This window comes from Acanthaster planci, linkage group LG11 (assembly GCF_054643075.1).
Source record: "Acanthaster planci isolate LZ-2023a linkage group LG11, COTS_SCS, whole genome shotgun sequence".
Taxonomy (NCBI): Eukaryota; Metazoa; Echinodermata; class Asteroidea; order Valvatida; family Acanthasteridae; genus Acanthaster; species Acanthaster planci.
In genome coordinates, this window is record NC_141787.1 from 17376919 (window position 1) to 17404136 (window position 27218).

A 27218-nucleotide genomic window follows, 5' to 3' on the forward strand; every position below is an offset into this window, starting at 1 on the left:
ACAGTTTTTAAAAGAAGAAACACATGGTCGAACCAGTAATGTCTACACTGCTCTAGGTGTTCCCTCGCGCGCGTGCAGTGCACTGAACACGTTACCCATCGCTGATGGTCTGGTGAGGTTCTCACTCGACTCCGAGAAGAAGCACAGAGAAAGGTAATTTGGCAACATTACTGTGTCTTTTATCTTATGTAAATAAACCTTATAACGTTTGGGGAAAGATTTCCGTACGGGACCGTGGAAAGTTTAACCATAATGATTACTGTCGTCCGCCGCGCTTCTACGGGAGGGCGTGGTGCGGACAACGCGAACGAACCTCATGTACATGATGTCAAAGCTGTTTCCCCACGTGCAGCTTAGGAACATGCTCTTCTTCGCTTTTTAAACTGTGATGGTCCCAGATTTGTAATACCTGTCAATAAAGTGGAGTGTGAAAGAAAGTTGCAGCTTGAAATATCCGGGCATACTGCATAACGGCTTTTTGACATTCGGCGACTCATCAAGTCGCCAGCCACTCCGGGCCGGGGCTAGGCGAATGTCCCATGTCATGAGCTATAGCATTGCACACTTACAGCGAGCATAAGGCCAAACTCTAGCCGATATTCTGCACAAAATTGTTGAGAAAAGGACTAAATGCGGCCAAGCCCTAACAAGTATGAACAATATGGAATAGTGAAATGGTGATCCATAATTTTAAAAAAGTTTTTAAAATTTGGGGATGAAGGAGAACTGTAAAAGAACTTCCCTCTTTTTAAGTATACCTGATAAGAAGCTGTTCTTTCATGGTCACTATTCAGCATTTTATTACTATTTTTGTAAAATTCATAAAAAAGAAAATCCATCACTTCTGGATTAATAATATTCTATGAAACAGTAATAAAAAGTAAGGTTAAGCAGTTTTCTTCGAATAGTTTTAAATATCTTTTTATTATGCTTCTCTATGCCAAAAATAGGTGCGTGTCAATAAATGCAAGCAGATGTTTTTGAAGAGACCTCAGGGCAAAATACAACAGATACTCAGGCTTTTTTTAATACGCCCAATGCATGTTTTTCAGCATCATCATGTTCTCTTTAACTCCGACACTTGTCACTCATGAGCCTAAACATCTTCCTTTGGTCGAATAAAACACTTCATAACATTTAAATTTCCAGAGTCACCTTGGCAAAAGTAGTATTCAAGCAGAATTAATTCAACAGCAATCAATAAAATTACAAATATTGCAAACAAAATATGTCATACATGTAGCAACACATTTATTACCTCTGTTAAGTAAAGGACAAAAAACATGGAGTTGTAAAAATCAATATTTTACATTCCTTACCAACTGTTGACCAAAGTGGTGTGGGATAAGGTTATTCATAGGTTAACGGTTAAGATTATTCCATTATTTCACGGTAACGTTTGTCTTACTTGTTAACATGTTGACAAAAACTGTCATTGTTGCCCAAGCTGCATTCCATTTCAGTAGACCACAATACATGTACAATGCCATTTCAATGAACTGTTGGTCAAACAAAAGTGCCATAGAGCACAGAAAAATCATTTTATTGGCATGTTTGTAATCAAGTGATGTGTAATAAGATACTTATGTATATTGACTAATGGTGCATTTGATTTACATGTATATATAACTTCACGAAATTCCTTGGTGCATGTACGTCTTACATCATATCTTATATGTGTTATATTCTGTCATAAAACTGACTGTGCAACAGTCATCAAATCTGGGTTACGTTGGCATTAAATCAATATTTTTGTGGCTTTGAGTAAATTAATTCTTCCCCCAAACAAACTATTTGTTGACAGATGAATCGAGGGCAGAGAAGTTGGTTTTCACCCTTGAGATGCATACATGTACCTTAGGATCATCTCCCCTGGATACCACCGGTGTTTTGGATATCAAAAATCTCTCATACTTCAACAGCAACTTTTATATCTCATTGATCCACAACTTCAGTATTCAGTACATTCAAACTCTGTATATAAATGTACATGTATTTGTGTTCCAAAGTGGTATTAAGGGATAATTTGAACAATTTGGAGGACTGATGCGAAGTAAACAAAACTGATATGGTACAGTACATGTACACACTAGTAATAAATAAGGAGAATGGGAACAATTTTGATACTAGAATTTATAATTTGCACATCCAACTTTTTACAATATTGATTCAAAATGCAAAAATTCCCACCTATCATAAATGTGTACGGAGGATCAGAACACATCCAGACACTTTCAGTGTCCAGGGCTGTGATAGGAAAAAAAGTGAAGAGCTTAAACTTCTTGCTTCCAGTTCTTCCTCTTCCAGGTTCTTTTCCGTAAGGTGAGGTCATGTGGAGGGTATTGATGACTAATTGTCTATCCACTAACCCAGGCTTCATCACAACCCTAATGAATAGAATAGGCCTGTGTACTAAGGATGTCTCATTTTGTTTACAGGTACACTGTCCTTTGGAGCCAGTGGTCCATAGTCCACTGAGCACCATAGGAAAGCACACATACATGTATAAACAAAGTGTGGTGTCATTAGTACAGGGGTCTATTAAAGGTTAATACAGTTTTTAAATAATATTGGCCCTATACAAATGATACATCTGAACAATTTGAACAATAATCCATGTTCCAACACAAAGATATTAAAAGGATATCTTTAATGAAGGCTAGGAATATGCAGTTTAACTGTGCGCAAAAGACCTTACACATATACATTATCATGCTCTAATGTAATACACATTCATGTATGGTATAAGACCCCTAAACATTTTATAAATAATAAACAGCACACAAACCATTTCAGTGTAACTTGAGTCTTCCTGTAACCAAGTCATTTCTTACCAATTTTCTTAAAGATTTAGAGAAGTGACCAAATTCTTAATACAGAAAAAAAAATTAACAAAAATACAAACAAACAAAATTAATGATCACTGCTGAAACAAGTTTGTCTTATTTCATTCTGATTCATTTGAACTTCCATGGTAAGGCACTTTTTGACAATAGTGATTATCACTAAGAAATGTATGTTGGGTAACTGTTGAAACTTTTTGGCAACGAAGATGACCATTTCCTGTTTAATTGGCTTCATATCAAGAAAAATTGTCTCTGCTGAACACTGCATGTACCATGAATAACAATTTTTTAAAACAAAACAACAGCATAATTCCCTTACCTTTCTAAATAGCACCTTACGTTTATTACAGATTCAGTAACACTACATCGGTCTGGATATTTTGGCATGGTAATTATAACATCTGCCTGGCATAAAGTAGACTTCAGATTTTTTAGAAAATATCCTTCCAACTTGTTATCTACTGTCGGACTCAAACAAACATTAATAGTAAAAGGCAATAACAGGTAATTTCCATCTCATTGTGCCATATATGTGTATGTAGATGCATATTGAAGAACAAAATAAACACCCTGCTTTTGGCATGTATTTTATGTCCAAGTTATCCTGTTCAATCGTGTTCATAATAATAAATCTAAACAACTCCAGCTGCAAAGCAACAAAGATATAAAATACCTATATTGCTAGCTGCCTTGAGATCCATCAAATCTCACGATGATTGGCTGCTTACACCAGTCCTTGTCATTCACCACTTTAGTCACTGTTTGCGTTCCGCAATACTACGGATCCTAAATGCACCACTGCATTTTGCTCAGATACACAAACAACTTGCTTCATCAAGTTGAAAAATCCTCACTGAGCTCTTCTGAAGCCATTCAGTGTAAAATATTGCCCACTATTGAAGGCAAGAGCTACGTTTGTGCAAGATGTTGACAGTGATGAAGTCTAGCTGAAGACCAAGACTTAGTCCTGACAGCTCTCATCTAATCAGCATCTTGTCTGATCATGCTGATGTGTGATTCCCCTCTCTTTGAACTGCCTTGGTTGTAGATGTGTTAGTAGTATGCACCTTCATCAGTCCCTCTGTCATGCCATTCTCTGTTAATCTATTTTTCAAAAGGGCAACAGCTGTTAAATTCTGTTCACTTGAGGAATTTTTTTGTTTGAGCAGGATGCCCAATAACACTATTTTCCAGAATTTGGTATGCATTTACTTGATGTTTTAGAGGAAAAGGTTTGACATGCAAGTTTTGCTAATTGAAATTATTAAGATTGATTAACTAGTTTATAAAAACAAAGGGGATAATTTCAAGAATGGAATCATGCCATTTTCAACTTTCTGCAGATACATTTGTATTGTCTGGAAGTTGAATTATCATGACAACTTGCACTTCATACTTACAGCGGCATTCTATTTTTATATCGTAACCTCATGGCTGTGTAATCAATATTTGGGGATCAGGTACTAATTAATTCAGTGAGAGATTCATGCTTACACTTCCTCCATTTCAACTTCATCTTCATCATCGCTGGGAACTTGGAAGTATGGATTGTCTGATCCAGGACGGAAGTTGTAAGCCGTGATAACAAAGAAGGAGTAAGTGGCAAGTTCAAAAAAGAATTCATCCAGCCACATGTAGCGGAAGGGGACGATGATCTTCAAGAGAAGAAAAAAATCAATATTAAATGTTAGCAACACAAGTTCATGGAACAGTTTATCATTCTTTTGATCTTTTTCAAGCTTCACTTTTTTGTAAAAATGTAAAGGGTTAAATGAGCAGGAGGACAAGTTTGAGGAAGAGATGACATTACTTACTTTCACAAGAAATACGATGATGCGAGTGAAGTAAATATAGCAAACAACCTGTGGTCAGAAAAGGAAACAAATTATTAAAACTCCCACCCCAAGTAAAATGGTAGAAACACACTTTAGTACAAAACTGACGACAGGAAAATACATGTACTTAAATAATCACAAGAAAATAGTTTTTTAACAAGTACGTTTCTAGATGAAATCTGTAAAGAACATAAATGAGGTTACCACAGATATAGATTTCACTTGAGTATGAGTTATACATCATTCCAATTACTTCAATTATGTTTACACATAATATAGCGAATTCCTCTTACCAAAATGTAGAAATGTCGGAAGAGCTTTAACTTGGACAGACTTATGGCCGCTGAAAAATAAACAGAATAATGTTTGTATGGGTCTTTATTCTGGGCTTAATAAAAAACAATGTTAAACACAACTGTCTACTAACACAAAACACTATTCACCTTTGCCGTCTGTAGTTGCTGCCTCTTGCAGGTGTCTAATGGACCAGATCACAGGGTAAAGAATAGCAACACAGCAAAGGATGTCGACTAAGACAAAAACAGTCTTCCATGTTGCATACTCAGATTCCCCTTCTTCTGATGTGTCAGTGATGATGTAGGCTACGTTGGCAAACACCTGAGACAGAAAGTAAAAGAGCAAACGCCGAAAGCTTTCATGAGGTTAGAGCAGGCAACATTGGCTCTGCTTGACACTTGGCCTAGTTAGGAAAGCTATGTACATGTAAGTACAGATATTCATTTTCACTTGATGTAAAACGTCCTACTCATTTCAGCACGTGATTTAGCCACATTCAAATACACGTACATACTGAATGACATCAGTCACTACACTGTTCCTGAAGCTGGCACTATTCTCCAAGTTAAGTGATGTTTGCCATCGTTAGAAGTGCTACATGAATGTTTTCATAACTAGCAACATTTGTATGTAATAAAAGGAAATCATGCTAAATGGAATCAGTTTACTAGTCAGGTTTTTAATCCCAGAGACGTTTTCCGTATTTTTAATTTGTAATTGCCCTAATTCTAGGGAATCAATCTTTTGAAATCATGATGTTTTCAAATCGTTGATGAAACACATACAGGCAAACCTTGCAGGATGCTGGTTAGATTTATACTTGCCTGTAGCGGGATGACAAAGATGAAGAGTTTCTTGTCTTTCTCTGAAAGGATTGGTTTAACGAAGGCCCAACCAGAACCAATTAGTGCAATGTTCAGGAATAACAATGCTCCTTTAATCCTGAGAAAGATTGAGGGACCAACAGAGAAAAAGAGTGTCAATTTGCCTGGAACAGAAATTTAGTGTAGGAAGGAAAATGAAATTTAAAAACCTGGTGGATTAGGACGACCTATCAATACCATTACGATGAAATATTTGCAACTGCATCTTTGTTACACATTCTATTCACTTTGACAGAGACATGCACTCCACATTCTTTGATTAATAACAAGAAGTTCAAAGAATAAGAAATTCACAGGAAAATGGAGACGCCATGTAGGAAATATAACTTACAGGTAAGTGATGTAGAAGAGGATGGCAAATGCTTCCATTGGTGATCCGTCCGCAGAAATAAAATGATAATCCATCTAGAAAGAAATACACAAATTATTTTTCGTAAGGAAGTTAATGGGAAAATATTAAAACAGCAGTATGAGAATGAACTATTCACACAAACAGAAGAATGACACATTCATCCATATGGATGGCACAATAAAGAATGTTGCAAAGTCTGTCATTGTGGACAGATGTAGTAAGTGTTTGAGGATAAACCAAGCAATTGGTAGGATAAGAGCCCTTTTTTGTTGCAACATCTGAGAACAGACAGTAAAGAAATGTCTTTCTGAATCACTTTTATAAAGGGTAAAGTAAGTACATCTGTAGATTTCATTACAATATGACTATCATCTTAAACAAGCCTACTCCTAGTATATCTGAGTTGGATTATCATTCATGTGGGGACAGGTAATGACTACATACCGCATGAAACATGAGTGAAAGAGTCTTGAGAACACCCAGCAGGAACATGAGATAGTGAATTTTGAAAACGTCCTCCTTGTGTTGGCGCAGATAGATGAACCAATAGCAGGCAGAGGCAAAATATACAAAGGACACCAGTATAAAGAGAGTTGGGAGAGGAATATCGCCGGCAGACAAGTAGTTACCTCCTGCATTCATCTCAACGACGCTAATCTGTAACAATGGAAAACAGAACCTAAGTCATCTTGTGCTGATGTCATCAATTAACATGAATGGTCAATTTCTACAATGTGAAGTAGTTTCATAGTTGTGTTTGAACATGGAGTACTCACTGATACATGTAAATTATACTTTGTGAAGGGTTTGAAAGACATTTTAAAAGAATGGCAAAAGTTGCTTCTGGTCAGTAAGTATGAGTGAATTTTATATTGGGATATTATCTTCATTGGGCAATGCCATATCATCAGAATTACTGCAAAACTCTACTTCAAAATGGCATCTGGTATACACCAACAACAGAAAGATGAACACCTTTGAGATGAACATGGTAAAATTTTACCAGGCAATCACCTTGTTAACCAAACAGTTAAAATATCTCGTTAGTGAAACTGTAGACAAGCAAATCTTTAATTAAACTCCCTCCTATAAAAGAAAGATTCTTATTTTACTTACAATGAGACTGAGTTTTGACTTGTTGCAGTTGTGGAAGAACAGATTATATAATCCTTCCTCGTAATCGGTCTTTATACACACATAGAACTATAATGACACAAAAACAAATCATTGTTACTGTTCCTTCAACTGTTCAGAAAGAAAATCAGGACACGATGCTTCAGTCATGAATGGCTGAGTAGTCTAGAAATAAAGAGGTACAAAAAGCATTTCATTCAAAAGTCTTGGCAGCTGATGGGCCACGACTCTCATAAAAATAAATTCACAGTGACAGATCTCAGCCTTTTGTAATGTTACTTAGGGTAAGTACAGTTGAACCCCTTTCGTAAGAGTACTGTCAATGCAGGATTCTGCTTATAACAAGGACATTTTTAAGTTAATCCTTTGTTCTTCATTGTTTTTATTCTTGATAATACAAGGGTTCTGTTAAAATAACATCAGCAATTACGGAAGCATTCTGCTGAATAAAACTGAACACACTGTCTCAGGCATCACCTTTAATTGGATCTTTTCTAAGCTACAGAGTGTTGGAGGTATACATATAGGTGATTCCATAAATATGGGACCCAATGTGTGACACTTTTGGTGTCCCCCTTACACATGAAACAAATTTTGAAGGTCGGTTGACACTACAACAGAAAAACAATTAGAAAAAGGAAAGTGGTAGAAATAACAAGCTTGTGTGCTGCCTAATATACTGTTAAATGGACGAAATATTTCATTTACTTGTTATTGTATAAAGTGCGAACAAACTGATTGGTTTCATGCCTGAGGTAGACACTAAAAATGTCACAAGTTGGGTCCCAAATTTAGGGAATTACCCATATACGTACATTATTGCATGTTGCATGCTTTGTACATGTTGCAGCCCATACTTTTCAAGATTTGTACGTTGCACACCATGTCTTTCATAGACAAGAGTAATTACTGCGTTGATTTATTACTTGCATCTTTAAGGATGTGTCCCAACACTTACACTTGCATTGAAGACATTTCTATCTCCCTGTATGGGGATATATTTGAGCAGTGGTACATGAATGTCTTGTGAGCTCTGGTTGACAGAAGGTTGTGTTTCATTGTATAGTTGGCCTGGTTGTGAGTCTTGTTTCTGGTTCATCACTTGTTTCTGTCCTGCTGGAAACGAGGTAAGAAGTAAAGACAAATTTCAGATCATATGTGGGTATTTCCAGATAATCTTGATGCTTGTTTGAAAAGACCCTCTTGAAACCCTTACATACACTGTATACATGGAGAAAACCTTCCTATAATAGCATTTCCAATTCTCAGCATGAATGGCGCACCTGTGCAGTGAAGCAATATTTTGACACAGTGCAGTGTATTTTAGCAACCAGAATTAGAAGCTATTACTGAGGTAGCACAATGCTTGTGGACAGGTAGCACAATGCTTGTGGACAGGTAGCACAATGCTTGTGGACAGGGAGCACAATGCTTGTGGACAGGTAGCACAATGCTTGTGGACAGGTAGCACAATGCTTGTGGACAGGTAGCACAGTGCTTGTGGACAGGTAGCACAGTGCTTGTGGACAGGTAGCACAGTGCTTGTGGACAGGTAGCACAGTGCTTGTGGACAGGTAGCACAATGCTTGTGGACAGGTAGCACAATGCTTGTGGACAGGTAGCACAGTGCTTGTGGACAGGTAGCACAATGCTTGTGGACAGGTAGCACAATGCTTGTGGACAGGTAGCACAATGCTTGTGGACAGGTAGCACAATGCTTGTGGACAGGTAGCACAATGCTTGTGGACAGGGAGCACAATGCTTGTGGACAGGTAGCACAATGCTTGTGGACAGGTAGCACAATGCTTGTGGACAGGTAGCACAATGCTTGTGGACAGGTAGCACAATGCTTGTGGACAGGTAGCACAATGCTTGTGGACAGGTAGCACAATGCTTGTGGACAGGTAGCACAATGCTTGTGGACAGGTAGCACAGTGCTTGTGGACAGGTAGCACAGTGCTTGTGGACAGGTAGCACAAGCTTGGTAGCTTGTACCAAACAAGGTAGCTTGTGGACACTGGGTGTGCGCTCGTCACATGCTTCTTTGACCAATCTGCTCCGAGCAGGAACAAAAGAGGGTGTGTTTTGAAAGTGAAACTGAAAGCCCCCTTAGTACACACTCACCGCATTGGCATGCAAGTTTAAGCGCGTTTGATGCAGAGTACGTACAACGAATTTAGTCTGGAATGTGTGGTCTTCGCGTGCACACCTAATGCTTGCAAGAACCCGGTTGGAAAACTTAGTATCATCTGTCTTTCTTTCGCGGGTGAGGGTGCACTTCATGTCAGGGCAGATAGGGTATCCTGATTTGCCAAACGCAGGCCTCAAGCTTAAGAATTCATGTGAGTGTACAGCATCACTGCAGCATCATCTTCAATATTTAACATCACTTCTTACCAGTTGCTGTGTCTCTTCTCCGTCCATTGGCATAATCTCCCTTCATATCCTTACTGCAATCTGGTTGCTCATCTGACACCTCAAAGATGTGAAGTTGTTTTAAACTCCATCCTATACGCTTGACATTCAGCCTGGCCACGTGAAAACCATAATGGAATGTAATTAATGAATTTGTAGGCCTGTAGTGGAAACAAACTAAGTCAACATAAGAGGGACAAGCAGTTCCACCTCAATCCATTGGTTAAAAACTGGTAGACCAACTACATGTACATATGTACGTACATGTAAGTAGTCATGTAGAATCCTTTTGCAAAATCAAACTTTTACAGGGGGTCTGTAAGGAGGTTTTGAAGGTTAAACTTACGTTAAACCGGTGAAGTTGAATGTGAAGGTGACATTCGAGATGGAATCATTTTCTGAAACATCTTTTGTGTTTGTCAAGATACACTGTGTCTCAGCGTGTTCTTCCTGTAAAAACACCAGTACCAAATGATTAGGTATGGAATTATCAGATTCATGGTTTATACTCACAATAGCTTTTTACAATAGTTTAGTTTTCAATATTCCAGTCATGCTATTGTAATGTTCTTTCAAGTTGTAACAAGGATCTTGAGTTAAAGCTTATAAATTTTGTTTCATGTCAATAAATGTTTCGAGGCGTAAAGAACATACAGAACAGTTTTGAAAGTTTACTAATGTTGCAACTTGCAACAAAGTTGAAATGACTGTAGTAGGCAATGGTGTACAAAAGTAGTAAACAGGAACAAGATTTATTCCAGAAAATTGGTGAGACAAGATAAATGGTATTATTGGATCCATGTACAGGTATTATTTTTATGCATTATCCCGTCAAGGGTCTAGGTGTTACAACTAGGCAGTGCACACGTGCAATGTTTTTCTTTTCTTGCAACACTGCACAGTGTTGTTACACATTCCTTACCAAATAAGAGGCACCTCCATCACTGATTGATTTGTCCAGCGTGAAACCAATACTTTGATTTTCGTGCTTTGGATCTTTCACAACTAATGCAGATACATTGACTGCAAGAAGACCATTCTTGAAGAAGCCAAAGGTGCTGACATCAACCACTTTCCTTGTATCATCCTGTAAAAGTTTAAATGAAGGTTAATTGCTCGGGCTGTATATTAATAATTTTATATACATGTACAATATGGTGTAATTTTGACAAGAGAGTACTACATGTACATGTAAGCCTAAGTATTGAATATTTATTTGAAACAGTTGGGTACTTCAGTCCAAATTTATGACAAAAACTTGACAATTTGTATCAACATATTTTGAGAAATTCGGAATGGCATCATGATATGGCATTGGTCCATCCATTTCCAGTAACACTCATTGTTGATGACAATTATGACAATGATAACCTGCAAGTTTATGAAGTGAACTTTGGCTAACTTTATTTTCAGCAACTTTGGAGACATGGCAAAATCTGAAGGACCTTTATCACCTATCACCTTTATCATGCCTATCACCTCTGCAGCACTGGCTGAAGGTTTTTTAGAGAAGGGCACATTAGCACAATACATGTACGCATGGCATGCATGGACAATAGGCTACTGTCTGTCATCAGGGTCATGTCTGCGATTTGATTTGAATTTATTCACTATTTCCACAAAATATTGCAACAAAAAAATAAATTAAAAAAAGCGAACTCAAAGATTCTCTAAAAAGGAAATTGTAGGGATAATGCAAAAAGTTTAATTTGGCCTAACTTATTTCCATTGCGGTTCCAAAATCATGAATGGGCAAAGCTTTTGTAAATACCACTCGTCTCAGGTAAAAAGAATAGTGGGAATAAAAAAGGATCAGATAATCAAAGCTTCCTCATTCCCATTGTGCTTTGCCAAATCATAGTCAAATTGTGGCACAGCCTGCATGGCTGGGGTGTAGGCCCTAGGCCTGGCACTACGCCAGTCATGATCAGAAGAACTAATCCTATGGTACAACGTTAGTGCCTCTGCAAGCATGGAGGAATAAAAACACAAGTGGCTATGGTAAAGGTGATTTTCTCAACTTCGGATTCAAGAAACTACAACAGAATACACAAACAAGGAGTTTCCAACTTACGGTAAGATTCAACTCATGTTTTCGAGACACACAGACACTCACAACCGTCAGAATAACGATTACATATTGAAGAGATGTCGACATGTTTTCCACTTCCATGTTGTCCGGCCACTTGAATGACGTTTAACGTAGAGGGCGCCCTTCATTTGAGCAGCGCACGATCTAGCTACAAAGCTAGTGCTTAAAACTTGATCAAGGCGCCATGTTCAAGCACTCGTAAATATTGCAGTGCATCACTGTCTTAGACCTAGACTGATCAAAGAAACATTCATGAATGCAAATGTGTTCGTACGTAATCGACACACGTCAACAGCCGGCAGAGACTGATTCAATTTTGTGTGTACTGTACGTGTACGTGCTGTATGCCATCTCCATTATGCTTCAAATTACTTAGATAAAGGCCGTCTGCTCTTCCTTCCTCCATAATTTGACAGAATTTACGTACGCTGATGAGGTAGGCATTTTGTTACTTTATTTTGCTAGTGTCATGACCATCTGGGAGGGGAGCTAACAAACATAAACTGAAAGGGAGGCTCATAAATTTTTCAGCTACTTTTTTCTGTTTTCTTTTTGAAGTGATCTTGGAGAGGATGTCGTAAGAAACATTTTGATATAAGTTTGGATTTCATCGGACTTTGCAAAGCAAAGAAATACTGATTTAAAACAGGAATATTTTGAGATGTTTTGATATATTTTTTGTACATGTGTAATGGAGTGCAAACTGTGATTTTTTGCACATATTTTGAAATTGGAAATTAAATAGAGGAGCTACAGTGTGCGGAAAAAGACAAATTTTAATCACAATTTTCTATTTAATGAGTTTCCAAATAAACAGCACTGTAACTGTCGCATATAAATTTCTCCACGTCTGAACGTTCAAATTATACACCATGCAGACTTTTGCAGTTGTTCATCCACCATTTGTTTATTCAACAAACTTCAAATGATGCCATCTAGTGATCTCGCGCCCTATACCATCATTGTGAATGAGCGAGTAACTGAGGTTCACAAGGAAAAAAAAAATAAATCGCCTTAAGCACAATGCACAATGATGGCTTACATGAAGTGCATGTACAACCATGGAGGTACCTCCATGGTACAACGCACATAACGCAAGTAAACACATGTGCATGCAATCCAAACCTACTTTTTTACACCCCCCCTAACCCCCCACAACACCCAAATGTACAATAACTGTTCATAATATAATTACTGACACTTGTGGAGTCAGGGATATGAAATTTCACGATACAGAATGTCTACGACTCCTTTTGAGTTCTCTTTTTTCATGGTGCCCGATGTGTCCGTGCAAGGTGCTCTCCCTTATCCTACATGTGCATGTGCATGCAATCCAAACCTACTTTTTTACACCCCCCCTAACCCCCCACAACACCCAAATGTACAATAACTGTTCATAATATAATTACTGACACTTGTGGAGTCAGGGATATGAAATTTCACGATACAGAATGTCTACGACTTCTGAGTTCTCTTTTTTCATGGTGCCCGATGTGTCCGTGCAAGGTGCTCTCCCTTATCCTACAGTGCCCTTGCTCATTTATGCATAAGTTACATATACACATACTGTACATGTATGTAGATGGCCAAGTACTTTGTCACGGTTATATGGACAACACTGGGCGTACAGGGAGCATGTTCAGACTGACTTAGACCCGTAAACAGGCAGGGCCCTACGTCCTTCAATATTACTGCACCCTGTACTGATTGATAGTGATTTTTTTCGGTCAAGTTTATTCATTTGTTCATTCATTATTATTTTTCCATAGCGGCATGATTAGATTACAGTAATGTCAGTACTATAAACATGACTATTGACATAATCTTTTCATCAGTAAAATCCCTTAATTATTTTTAATTTTATAACTGAATTGGAACTGGTGAGATAACATGGCAAATATAATGTACATGTACATGTGATATAATGTGGAAGGGGATCCCCAGGAAGTAAAGCTTGCCGAGCAAGGATCCCATTGAACTAAAGATGTCAGAATTAGCAAATTAAGAATGATAAGTAACAATAACATACAAAATGACACTTAAAAAGGCCAATATTATGCCCCAACTACAATGTCTGTCCCAACTGTACATGTAGCTGGGACAGTCCCAACTGTAGTGCTGCAGTTTGACTGGCCCAACTACATGTATAGTGCTCTAGTTGGGACTGGCTTAGCCCAGGTTGGACGTTGTCTTCATTTACACTATGACTGACTGCCAGGGTATGAATGTCCTCCTACCGGTACAATGCGAAATTTTTATCAATGTTTTTTCTCACGTTTGTACCTGGCAAAGACTGATAAAATGTTGTTCACAAGTGCCTTGTGTCCCAAATTCCATAAATGCTGTGTAGAAATTAATAAATATGCCCGCGGACAATGTATTTTACAGAAAATTTTGTGAAACTCTAAGCTTTCCGTTGCGATTCGTTAACAATCTACGTTCATCCAGTAGTACGCATTTGCGCATGCGCGAAATGGCCTCTGCAGCCCACATTTTGTTAGTTATGTTGTCTAGAGTTAGGTTTAGGTCTTCGCTCCACTGGAAATGGGTGGTGACGCGCAGATAACGGACCTAGCCGTAGCCTTGCAAGCCCGTTTCAGACGCGGCCTTATCTGCGACTTCTCACACCCACAGCTCTTCCGCTCATGCCTAAGGGGCGGTCGGTTACTATGCATTTTGCGTATGTGTAAGTACGCATACTAGACAAACGTAGATCACTCAAGATGGAAAACGTGGAGTTGCGCTAAATTTTTTGCAAAAGACGTTGTCCGCAGGCATATTTAGTAATTTCAATACAGCATTTATGGATTATGAGCTGTCTTTGCCAGGTAAAAATGTGAGTAAAAAACCATTGAAAAAATTTTTTGATTGCACTGTACGGTGTAGGAGGACTTTTATACCATGGATGTTAGTTGCAATGCAGTTTAGACGACGTCCAAACCTGGGCTAGGATGGGCTCAACTATAGTTGGGACTGTCTCAACTATAGTAGGGACTGATGTTGTAGTTGGGGTTGTATTATACCAATATACATGTATCTAGGATTACTGGAATTGGGAGTTGTGCAGTAGTAGTCGATTAGAATAATTACTCAGAGCTTGAATAATTGGATAGGAGGAAGGTCTTCAGCTTAAATTTAAACAAAAGAAGACTACAAATGCTAGTCATTGAATTATGTAAGAAATTCCAGAGCTTGGGGCCATCATGTCAAATTATCTTGTGTCTTATTCTGGATGTCCGGGGATATTATCAGACATCCACTGGAACTTATGAGCTGAAAGTGCACCGATGTCATGGGTATTTTCACTACTTACAGGGTTAACTACATGTATGCCCCAGGTTGCTGTTTGCAGAAAACTTGCATTTTCCTTGTTTGGTGTGTTTGGAGAAAAAGATGTTGCTTTCAGTTGGTGTTTTCCCCACTCCAGACGTATTTTGGCCTGACCCGCACAAAACTGACGGCCGTTTCGTATCATGTCACAGAGACCAAGCCGCGTTACATGTTCAATGATTTGCTGCAAGCGGTATTTGACTGGACAGGGAACTAGCCAAGGACACTGCGTAATAGCTGTGACACAAAACAGCTGTCATTTTCCCTGACTACGTGGATCGACAGGTACTCTTGGGGATCTGAACGGAATTTGTATATATGCTGAAGTCTGGGTGTAAACTAGACATGCTCTCCGTACAGGCTACAGTATATACATGTATTCTGAAACATCAGCATTACTTTCACTATTTTAATGCACTAATTAGTGAACTTCATTGTGCCTCAAGATGAATTGGTCCAATGGTCAAGCTACATACCATCATGGCATGTACATGTACCGGTACATGGTAGGCACCGTCAATATCGTATTTTGGCCAATGCCGATATATCAGGGTTTTATATCGATATTATCGATATATCAAACTTTATTTAATTTAACTTTCAGGGTATTATAACAGGTGTGAATTGCTGGTAAATTGTTTTAAGGGTACACCCCTACACTGTAAGGATGTGATCCAATTCACTTTGGCGACATGCTCTAGTGTCCGTATTTGCCTACATGGGATGGGATACACGCTGCGGTGCTTAGCGATATCATCAGAACATGGTGGTAGTCTATGTATGTTTGGTTAGCAAATAATTCTCTGTTTTGGAGGATAAATTTTGTGATATTTTGAGGCAAAGTGTCCCCCAATTATTGAGTGTGAGACTGATAGATGATGACTGAATTAAATTCTTGAAATGTCGCCATATACATGTACATGTATGTAAGTCGCCCGGAGTATAAGCTACAGGGATAGTTTTCACTTAGCGTGAGAACCAAAGTAAGCTGTAGCTTATCAAAAATTACGGAAATGTGACGATGCACTTTCGTATTTTTAATAGAGTTTGTTCCTCAGTAGTGATATTTTCGATATATTTTTCAATATCGATGTTTTCGAAGTTTCGATATTTCTTCAAAATCTGATATTTTCATTACATGTACATGTGTCTATATTACCAAATAACTAACATTGGTGATACTGGTATCTATATCAAACCCATATCGATACATTGACTGTGCTTACACTTAACCATAAAAAGGAGTGTGTTTAATGTGAAAGTCAGGCCGAAATTCGTCTGGAGTGGGGAAAATGCCAACTGAAGGCAACTTTTTTCCCTCCAAATGAAGAAAAGGCAAATTTATACAAATAGCGACCTGGGGGATAGTTAGCCCCATCAGTAGTGAACATACAGCTGCAATTTCAGCTCATAAGATCCAGCGGATGTCTGATAATATCCCCAGACATCCCAGTACAAATATAAATGCATCATCTTGGTGAAACTCTTGAACGAAATTATGCACCGACTTTAATTTACTGTCGATCAATTGTCACTTCTGCATTCCTCGTTTTGCAGCTACCTGTACATGTATGTGCTTTTCCAGTGAGAAGTTGGGCATGAAGTTTTACTTTACAGACAACATGTAAATACAAAAGTGTACTAGTTGGAATTGTCTAGATAATGGATAAAATGATGACTTTTTGCTCTCGATCGGTGTTGGACGTCCAATATAGGCACTAATGACAACTTCGATCAACTTTTGCCAACTATTGAGGGCATTATCAAATATGGTGCCTGAAAAAGCACTGTGACCCTTGTATTTTGAGATTTCAGTTGCTGATGACTGGCATGGATTCGGTGGCACTGTATTTTTTGACTTTTTTCAGAAATACACCTAGAAATACAAGTTTTGTCATAATATCCAGATCAAATACTCATATCAATACTAATTATAATTTATTTGAAAGAATAAAAATTCATGCATTAGTGTAACTTGATATTAAATTGAAAAAAAAAACTAGGAGAACGAAAAAGAGAAAGGGATGGGAAGTCAAGCTATGGCCAATAAAAGTTTTTTTCCTCCTCAAACTGCACCACCAAACCAAAGTAACTAATGCAAAAAGTAATTCCTCATTCAAGAGATATGAATTAGCAGATTTTTCAGAAGTAAGACATTACTGATTCCCAATAAAATGTACGTGTATAAGCACGAATTATGGTGACGTAAGTTTTACTACAGCCTATCCCACTCATTTGCAGATGACTTTTTCTTGTTGCTTCGTTGACATCTGCTGTTGTTCAAAATATTTTTCCATGTAGCATTTCAGTCAACTTTTCAACTAGTGAGAATGAAGCCATAAAAATTTAGTCAAAGTTTGGTCAAAGTACTACTCGTAAGTGTGCAAATTATGGTGACTTGTGGATTCCTTTAAAATGTTTCAACAGCCATTAGAAAGTTTTATAAGATGTCCTAAAAAGTGAAATGTATAAACATTTACTGGAAAACACGTCAGACAAGTCTTATAGGTTTGTGCATACATGTAGAGGCATCAAGTGTTGTCCATAGGTGGAATTCTTTCCGAGCTGTATCCAGCTGCATGGAACATTACAATCCTATGCATTTTGTGTGTGACAATCGCGACTATTATGAACAGGCCTTGGGCATTTATGCCGGTACATGTATGTGGCCCTGGCCCCCAGAACTGTGGGTTCATTGTACGCCACGGACAATGAATCCCAGGGTTGGTACTGGGTAGCCTTCTTATGTACACTTACTAGGCTTGTACATGTATGTACTAGACACAGTATGCATACATGTACAATCTGCGGATCAGTAGCCAAGCATGAACTGAAGTCGGACAGTTGTCAGTTTTTGTAGCATTTTGTCCTCTCTCTCTTTCAGAATCTAATTTTTACTCCTGGAATTTTCATGTCTTCATTTCATGACCTAATGGGCCAGTAGTCAAGTTGATACTGACCATGGGGTTCTTTCATCAGCTGCGTGTCCTTCTCTGGAAAAATTTTGTCTTGAAGAGGAGGAGCTTGGTAAGTTTATTTATAGTATAGGACACCCACCGTTTAGGATGCTTTTTAACTCGGGGTGGATAGAAGAACCATCATGACCGTATTGAGAGAGTGTACATGTATGTAATTTTATGCAGAGCTTGAAAATGCACCTGTTAGTTGATGACCTTGTGTAAAAAAAATTTTTTTGGCACTTACACAATACAGTATTTTGATGTCTCAGGGATTATACTATGGAGAAAAGTTTAATGTTGTACACAAAAGTGCACAAGAAACTGGTGGAATATTTGAAATTTAAGTTTTCTTTTGATACCCATTTATAAAAAAAAGATGTCAAATTGTGTCTAAGAGAACTTCATTACCTGGACCTGAAACCTAAAGTTACTTTCGAATAAACACATTGATACCCGTACATGTACCTTCAATTGCACCAATTTGGTGTTCCATTTCTTTAAGTGTTTGACACATGTACATGTATTTGACTGGTTCATGGTCTGCATATATTTTCGCTGTCGTACAGTGCCATCACTTTGTATTCATGACATGAAATTCAGACTCGTACATGTAGTGCAATTTTCTTTCCCTTGAAAAAAAAAAGAATCTTTCCTAGCTACAGTGTATGAATCATGAAACAGTGTAAAATAATGCAACCTTCAATTTCATGTACAAATGTAGGATTCAATATAAAAACAATGAAAGGATAATGTTAGGACTTTCGGCATCGGGGATAGAAAGAAAACCTCAAAACTGTCTGAAGCTGGTCTGAAACCTGTGTGTACATGTATATCCTCATGTCTTCACAGGGGCAAGATTTTGTAATGCATGCCTTGACCAGTGAATCAGGCGATCACTTGGTAGTAAACCTTGAATTTAGTTACTACATATTTACTGTATACATGTATGTACATGTACATGTAGTATAGATTTATGCTGACTTTTTCCAGAAAAATAATGTACAACTCTTTGATAGCAAAATATATCCTTTGTTCAACATCTTGATTGGTTTGTTAAGCAGTGAAAAGCAAATACATGTACATGTACTTTCATTCAGACATGTATATGTAAGATTAATTTATCTGATTCAACTTACTTGTTTTAGTAGGTCATTGAGCTGTGGGTGTGTGATGGTGAATGCTTTAGCCACCTGCACATTTTGTTATGAATCAATTACACATACTGTGCCTGACTACCTGTTAAAAGGTCTGTTACCTGTGAAAGAATACTGATGGTACAGTGTACATGGAGGCATACCACAAGGATGCATTGTACATGTATGCATTAACTCAGTCTGTCATTTAAAATTCATCTCAATTGCTCCTTTTCTTAATGGGTTGCTGAGTTATTGAATAAGTTTGGTCAACTTACAGTGCTTTGTTCATCATGAAAACCCTACTATCATTGTTTTCTTTTTCTACTTTTCATTTCAGTTGACAGTGACATTTGAAACTCTTATCCCTTTGGTGCTCTTTGTTATCCTCATTTTTATCAGAAAGCAACAACCCTCAAAGCATGTTGGTCAAAGTAAGTTCCTTTTCATAACCATTCCGTTCATGAAGCCTTTTTCAGGTTGATTTTAGACATACACATATGTTTGGGGAGGTACAGTTTGGATGTTTGCAAAAATAACAGTAGGGCCTACATGTACATGTATGTACATGTACCGGGTGGGGGTACGTTGTGTGAAACTGTTAAACAGTATCAACATTGCGTTTCTTCAAAATCACATGAAAAATTGTTTGTTCTGAATACTTGTTGAAATAGTGAGATTTAGCAGTATTTTCTGCACAAAGTTCGAAGGTCATGGGTTGGAAATACACGATCAACTACAAGCATTCTCAGCATCTCTTAGTGTGTTGCTTACTGACTGCACATTAGAGTGTTATTAAGAATGCTCTGTAGTGGTTTGTTAAATGTGTGCAGAAAAAGTCTCCATTACTTATTGATAAAAGTATTGGTGTGAAATTGCCTTCGACTTTGGACCATCTAGACTGGAACAGTTAAGAGCATGCAAGTACTTCATATGTGTATTGTCAGCAGCATGTATGGACATTACATTTATTTTCTGTCTAATTGTATGATTTTAATTGATTTAATGTGTATTTTAATTTAGCTTACTTTACTGCAATGCCATTGCCATCATCTGGCATCATACCTGTGCTGCAAACTTTCTGTCCGTCATTTGAAAGGGATCCTTTTGGATTCCCAGATCATCCTAACTCAGGGTAAGATTCAGAACCTGATTTCTACAGTTACTGTTGCACTTAACAGAGGTACATGTACATGTAATTGCTAATCCTTTGGTTTAGCCGAAAACTTCACATGCTCAGCAGATTTTTGTTGCTGTTAGCAGGTTGGGGAAATTTTAGGAACTTAAAATTTTGACTTGTGGTCCAAAACTAACATTGGTACACATTGGACTTTATTTTTCACAAAGTTGGCTTATGTATGTAAATGAACTCAGGTAAATAATGCCTACACATCCACAGTTCAGGGATGATCAATGCTGTTCCGTTTCCTTGCTGAGATTTAGTATCTGACAGCGCATGTACATTACGTTGTTTTGTTTGGAGCCCTATTCAGGCTGAATGCTATAAATGTTTTACATGTGGCATGGCTCTATGCCTCCCGGTCTTTTTCTGATGTCTGTATTATCACATCAGAAAGTCAATATCACCAAGTTTGACTGGAACTACATGTACATGTGCAAGGTTACGTTTGTTTTTTTTAATTATTGACACAGGGTGTGGGTTTGATAGTAATTATACATGTACATGTAGAAGTATTATGTATTCAGTTATCCATGAATTCAGTTAATTTTAGCAGTTGATACAATTTTCTTTCAGTTCTTTTTTCTTGTACATAGTTTGTGCTAAGGCATTGTTCATGGGTGAGTTGCTATCATCTAACAAAGCATCTGCTTTCAACCAAGGGTTGATTTGCTTAAGTGGGAGACTTATTTACAAAAGGGATTAGCAATGCCATTACTTCAATTTTCTCTGCTGTTTATTATTGCTGGTCCCTAAATGTATTTACAATGTATATCTCATAGTTTTGAGTCTTGGACTTACATAAACTGTCATTTACAATTTATATGTCACATGTACATGTACAATGTGTGCAGCCAAAATCATGGGTACACTTTTTGTTGCAAAGACACTTTTTTAAATGACAGAGCAGTGTGGAATAACTCTTAGCAAAATTAGGATTTGCTAAACTTCCAACACTTTTTATTCTTAGTTGATATTTATAAGCAGGATGTCTGATTCATGTGTCACCTCAACACATGTGGATATCATTGCCTTTAGGTGTTTATAACATAGATGCCCAAAACAGGTGTATCTACATGTATGATTGAGGTTGTGCATACATGTGCATTTTCATATAAACATTGATGTGTTATAAAGGGAAAGATGTATTAACAATCAGTATTTGTTTCCCCAATTTATTTCTGTTCAGTGTGGAACAGTTCTTGAACCGTCTCGACAAGGTTGTGCGAGAAAATAAACTATTTACTGATGACTTTTCTCTGGAGCATGTTGCTGTTGAGCTTGATGCTTTCCACAATTTGATTAATGATAAAGGTTCCATTGAGCAGCACTTCGCTCTTGGAGAAGGTTGGTAACAGTTACATGTAACAGTACCCATCCACATACTGTACTTTGTTATCTCTGTTGTAAAATTGTGTCATGAAGTGAGTTCATGATAATTTTTGAAGAAATCTATTTTATTTATGCAAGGACAATTCTTGCCCCACACTGGAAAAATTCTCTGAAGAGGACTTTTCATTGAGAGTAAATTCATTTTTATTCAAGTCAGTTACTTTGTTTAGACTTCATATACATGTAATTTTATTCAATCTGCGGAACCCTAAACATTTGAGTGGAATTTGAGGCCTTGGAAGAGTTATCACACTGGTTTTGTGATTATGATTGTAAACCTACATGTATTCTGTTCTGCTCAGTACATACTATTTTAAATATATGTTTATAATCGTTAGAGCCCCTTGCTATCAACTCCTGTTAATCTGCAACCATATTCCGCTGTTTGATAACTTTAAAATAGAATTGACCTTTAAAACATGTATTTTGAACTAACTGAGGTGTTAATGTTTAGAACTTGTCAATTGTATAACGTTCAAGTGTTCCACATGTACACGTACTGTACGTGCACCTGTATATATTCAGAAGTACATGTACAGTAGAAAGATTCTTTGGTGTCTTCTACAAACAGTAAATATTAATGCAGTGTAGGCTGTACAGGTAAATCTATCTGATGACCAGAAACCATTACTGCAGTCATGCTAGCTTACACACACATCACATGGACTTGTATTTGTGCATGTACATGTACCTGCAAATGCATCTTTAAATAACAAAACAGATGTTTATAAATTGCCATATTGCAAGTCAATTCTGTATATGGAAAGTGGTGAGGATGTACATGTAGTTTCCATTTTTTTAAATCTTTGGTTGAGATCACATATTCTTGTTTGTAACATACACAGATTTCAGTCTGGATGACATGGTGAGAAATAACAGTGTACTGGAGACATATTTTGTGAACAACATGAGTGTGCCAAGGTCAGATGCACATCAGATCATGCACAATGAACTCAATCTGACAGAGGTAACAGACCACTCAAATAGGTTAATGTTTAAATTGATTTGGAGTTATGGCACTGTAGCAATGCATTATTTAGCTTGTACACGTAAGCCCTCAAGTTGTGATTCTTATTGCTGTGCTATGATTAATTGGATGAATGACAAGAACCTGCTTGCAAGGTGAGGATATTACTGGAAGGCATTGAGCACAAGACTAAAACTAAGTTTATCTTAAGTGGAAATCACAGTTGCTGACACAAGGAGTAAAAGCAGACACAAGGTCAAGGCCAAACAAAGAGGTTATTTCACTTTACTTGCTGTGTTTAGTTCTTGTCCCCTTGTCTTCATTTTGCCCTCATGTTATAGAATTCTGTTGATTTTTTTGTGAACATTCATTAATGGTAAGAGGAATCTTCTTTTTCTTAGAAGTTTTTTGGTTGTTTTTACTCAAGGTCCTTATTCTGTCATGCTAGGAACAATACTAGGAGCAAATTCATGAGCTGAAATTAAGATTGAGAATTGTTTTCGTATCCACATACACTGTACATGTTGGTAAATATTTCAGAGCTCTTCAAAATAATGAGACAAAGCAATTACATGTGCAGTTACAGTTTTGTGGTGTTAAGTTTTAACAAAGTTAATGGTAGGGTTAAAGGTCAAAGGCTAGATGTTGTATCTTTGTTAAAGCATGGTATGTTGATTTCTCTTTCATTTTTTTGTCTAGATTTTCCACTTGCTTTATGGATACCACCCAAAGCCAGTCATGCCAGTTGAATCTGAAAGTATGCTGAATGCAACCAATGCCACTTCTCCATCCCAGAATGCCTCAGACTTTACAACCTTCCTGAAAAATCGTTTAAGTAGTCAGTGTTGTGGAGCTGTCTTTCAACATCTTCCCGATGAGGAATTATTTAGCTTCAATGGATTGCTTGGTCTGTTGACTTTACAGCCAGTGGTATTACTTTCTGCATTAAGATATGACCAAGACTTGAACTATTCAGCAGGTGTAACAGATGGAGATGCTTTGAAATTGAGCCAGGAGTATATGGTGAGTAAATTGCTGTGAAAAATTTTGAGAACCTTGGGGCAACCTGCAGGCTTCGACAAAAGCAAAGTCTGGTATTTCAAAGGAGGCAGAAAGTTAATCCTGCTTTCATGCAAATAGAATGAAAGAGTACTGTGATTAATCAGAATGAACTGCGTCTGCAATTTAGTCCACTTATTTTGTTCGAATTTAAATGACCTACATGTACATGTAGTTTAAATAATATCTAGAGAGAATGCCAGCAATTTTGAACGTGGTTTTCATTTTATTAAAATGTTCAAAACTTTGTCGCTGTTTGTATTAACAGAACTCCCTGCTTTCTCCAACTGAACTTCAAGCAATCACATGTAATAAGAAGAGCATTCTATCAGTCTATGACACAGAAAATAGTCATCTCAATAGTTCTGTGAGTAAAAATTACTTGTAGTTTATGGGTGGAGTATTTTCACTGTTTTTTTGCATCCACACTTATACACTGTATATGTACATGTACCCAAGAGTATTTTGCTATTATACATGTACTTAATTTTTGATAATCAAGAGAACCCGTTTGTCGTTTTAGTTGTGCTTACTCGGGAATGTAAAGGTGTATTTTTCCTTGCTTAGACCATAGACTTTCAAGATGACAGTGTAGGTACGTGTACATTGTAGTGGCCAACAGTATTTGCTCTGAAACTCAAATTTGCTTAAGCGTTCACTTTCTTGTACCATAGTATACTGTATGTACTTGAGTTACATTTTCCAACCTTTGACCTGTCAAGTTAATTTTTCGTCATGTATATTTTGACTGAGGCACTGTAAAATGTCTTATTCTCAGTGTTTTTGCAGTTACTCAAAGCTTTGGTTGTCGTTATTGTGAAACTGATATTTTCTTATTGCAGGGGTATGTAATTGGTGACCTATGCAACAGACAAGATGCACCTGATATATTTAAGGGGCTTTCTGCCGTGTTGAAAGATCAGTTAGACATAGCTGCTTTACTTCACAAGGTATTTCACAAAGTCATCAGCCTAATAGCATTCCTTACACTTGTACCTTCCATTGTCCAATCTACATGTAGATTTTAAGACGACATTAAAATCAACCATGTTGAACATTGGTAGGTTACTCTGTTATTTTAATGTAAATAGTCAAGACTTGGTTTTTCTGCAGAATGAAGAGCGTTTTGACAGCTTGCTATTCCCAGGTGATAAAAACATGTTCGTGGTTTCAGTTCAATCACCTATCTTATTTTGTGTTCACTTTTAATCTCTAATATATGATAGTATTTAACATTTTGTTTGGTTGAATTGCAGTTGAATATATCAGACGATGACCTCGCAGCAACCCGAGACAAAGCATTAGCTGTTGTCAAGGAGGTAAAACTATTTTTTGCAAGGAATTTGGGTCACATGTTTACCATTCCATTTACCTATTTAAAGACGCAGTACCCTATGAAATTAGACAGGAATTATTTCAGAAACAAAAGTAACTTGCAACCACTTTGTGTTAAATTATTTATATTTAGAAAGCAAAAAAAATTTTACAAGACCATTTCATGTAAAACTCCTGTTCTTGTTGAGTAGTACGGTGTGTGACATTTGTGCATTGGTTTCTTTCTTTTAGCTTGACAAGTTTGTGAAGTTTCAGGAGACACTGAATGATCTGTATAATTTTGCTTTGGACTTGCCTGGGGATAACTGCCCTGAAGATGTAGAACCTACTTCAGATACCTTCCCATCGTCATCAGTACCACCTACACGATCTTCATCATCATCATCACCTTCGTCACGTTTCCCAACAACTCCACACATGTCCTGGCTTGATTGGGTAAGAGTGACATCAACAGGGATTTTCTCATTTGTAGGAAAGAAATTGAAATGAAGGGATAACTTGCTACTGTCCAATTGAATTCATATGAGGATTTGGAAAAGTAGGTTAAATGTTTGTCAGGAATTATTTTTATTAGCAGTGTGCATTATGCAGTTGATTAACTAGTATCATAAATATATGAATATTGTAATAGGAACTATGCAAGTTGTGTCCTTAGGCTCTTTGGCCTTGCAAATTGCATGTTGTAATGAGTAAAGGATTTCATCCACCAATATATATTTTTACCTTGAGACTTAATGTTGGATAAATTGAAAGAAAATGTTCTATTCCCTTTTGTATAGATGAATCATTTTTGAGTTGCACATTTTCAGAATTCCTACCTTGATAATGGTAAAGATGAAGGCAATTTCTCTGGTTTTCCTGATGATGATGGATACAACATTTCCAGCACCATGGCAACAACATTACAACCAGTAACCGACACCATTGACAAGGGAGAGGGTGAGGTGAAGCTTCTTTCATGAATCAAGGCTCTAATATTCTCATTGCTGACAAATTCATCATTCTTCATTTACCTTACAACTAGCATAATGTCCTTCATTGTTTGCAGTAACCAGTGCTAGAGATGAAGTGAATTGGCTATACTAACCTGCTCACAACTAGTGGGCAAGAGGTCTTTGGTTCAAGTCCAATCTGAGAAAGCCTGTCATGTATTTTTATGGGCCTGAAAAGTACTTTGCGTAAAGTACTAATGATAATGCCACACTAGTGAATGGCAAATCTCTTATAAGAATGAGGCTAAAAATTTCACGCTGCTATTAGTATGACAAGAAACACTGATATGGTGAAATTTACACCTGTTTTTTTATAGCTAAACCTGAACTGGATGAAAAGTCAAAGAGGCTAGCTCAACTTTACAAATTATGGGCCAAAATGCAGTATGGCCTATGTGGACAGGAACTAAAAGTCAATGATGAAGGTTTAGCTAGAGGGGACATCAAGGCTTTACATCTGACTAGACATCAGAAAAAGAGTCTAGGATTATTGCTTCATGTCTTGTTCAGCAATCCCAGAATCCTTTATGCTCCAAATACTACAGATGTGAATGAGCTGATTGACAAGGTTAGTTCTCAGTTTTCAAAGTCAAGCACAAGAACTGTGGGCTTTGTGATCAAATCCCTACTGGGTGAAAATGCTAAAACACTGTCTGTGAAGGCACTCCATAGGTTTGTTACTAATGATTGATCATTGGTAATGCAGGTGTATTTACACTTATAGATAGGTTTCTGACCCTTGTGTCAGTGTCAGGGAGGCAGAACTGGCTTGCTGGCATTATATCAAATGTATAAAAATGTGTTTGATCCAGCCAAAAGTAAACACATTACAATTTGTTAATAGAATGAGCCAATTCGGTATTCCAAAAGTTTGGCAACATTGTGAACGCGTGATAATCTGTCCTATCAACATAGCCATATGCTGACTCGCGCGTTTTGTACCAAAAAAACTTTGGCTCTATGAAATACCAAACTGGCTCATTCATGCCTTGTATAGATGACATTGATAAAAATT

General features: G+C 37.4%; 2 protein-coding genes across 8 annotated transcripts in view; one reads left to right on the plus strand and one right to left on the minus strand.

Moving 5' to 3' along the window:
* Window positions 1–1229: 1229 nt before the first annotated feature.
* Window positions 1230–11977, minus strand: LOC110976387 (protein GPR107-like). Of its 2 annotated transcripts, none has more exons than XM_022229598.2 (14): window positions 11838–11977; window positions 10686–10850; window positions 10110–10213; window positions 9746–9876; window positions 8307–8461; window positions 7331–7417; window positions 6659–6871; window positions 6194–6267; window positions 5803–5920; window positions 5125–5299; window positions 4975–5024; window positions 4661–4708; window positions 4341–4501; window positions 1230–3950 (listed from the first exon to the last, which is right to left on the minus strand). In XM_022229598.2, exons 1-14 carry the CDS (start codon window positions 11934–11936, stop codon window positions 3848–3850), a joined length of 1683 nt encoding a protein of 560 aa, XP_022085290.2. In that variant the 5' UTR covers window positions 11937–11977; the 3' UTR covers window positions 1230–3847. The 2 variants fall into 2 exon arrangements, with proteins under 2 accessions (XP_022085290.2, XP_022085289.2); XM_022229597.2 differs by having other exon boundaries at window positions 8307–8464.
* A 54-nt stretch (window positions 11978–12031) lies between these two features.
* The window catches only part of abca2 (ATP binding cassette subfamily A member 2), a 42585-nt gene continuing 27398 nt past the window's right edge, over window positions 12032–27218 (plus strand). For 2 of the 6 annotated variants that reach the window (XM_087143651.1, XM_087143654.1), the window contains exons 1-13: window positions 12032–12291; window positions 18070–18212; window positions 19619–19712; window positions 20302–20413; window positions 21648–21805; window positions 22696–22817; window positions 23517–23840; window positions 24145–24243; window positions 24719–24826; window positions 25133–25195; window positions 25443–25646; window positions 26021–26150; window positions 26521–26771. In XM_087143651.1, coding sequence (XP_086999777.1) covers window positions 18147–18212; window positions 19619–19712; window positions 20302–20413; window positions 21648–21805; window positions 22696–22817; window positions 23517–23840; window positions 24145–24243; window positions 24719–24826; window positions 25133–25195; window positions 25443–25646; window positions 26021–26150; window positions 26521–26771 — 1731 coding nt within the window. In that variant the 5' untranslated portion in view covers window positions 12032–12291; window positions 18070–18146. Of the gene's footprint in view, window positions 12292–18069; window positions 18213–19618; window positions 19713–20301; window positions 20414–21647; window positions 21806–22695; window positions 22818–23516; window positions 23841–24144; window positions 24244–24718; window positions 24827–25132; window positions 25196–25442; window positions 25647–26020; window positions 26156–26520; window positions 26772–27218 lie in introns of those variants that run through there. The other 4 variants (XM_087143653.1, XM_087143652.1, XM_022229593.2 and 1 more) reach the window with 4 other exon arrangements.

Coding starts and splice junctions, on each gene's coding strand:
- LOC110976387 (XM_022229597.2), bottom strand. CDS start 11,936: ATGGAAGTGGAAAACATGTCGACATCTCTTCAATATGTAATCGTTATT. Junction 6,872..7,330: donor AGTCAAAACTCAGTCTCATT/GTAAGTAAAATA, acceptor CCATTGTTACAG/ATTAGCGTCGTTGAGATGAA. Junction 5,025..5,124: donor AGCAACTACAGACGGCAAAG/GTGAATAGTGTT, acceptor TTTATTTTTCAG/CGGCCATAAGTCTGTCCAAG.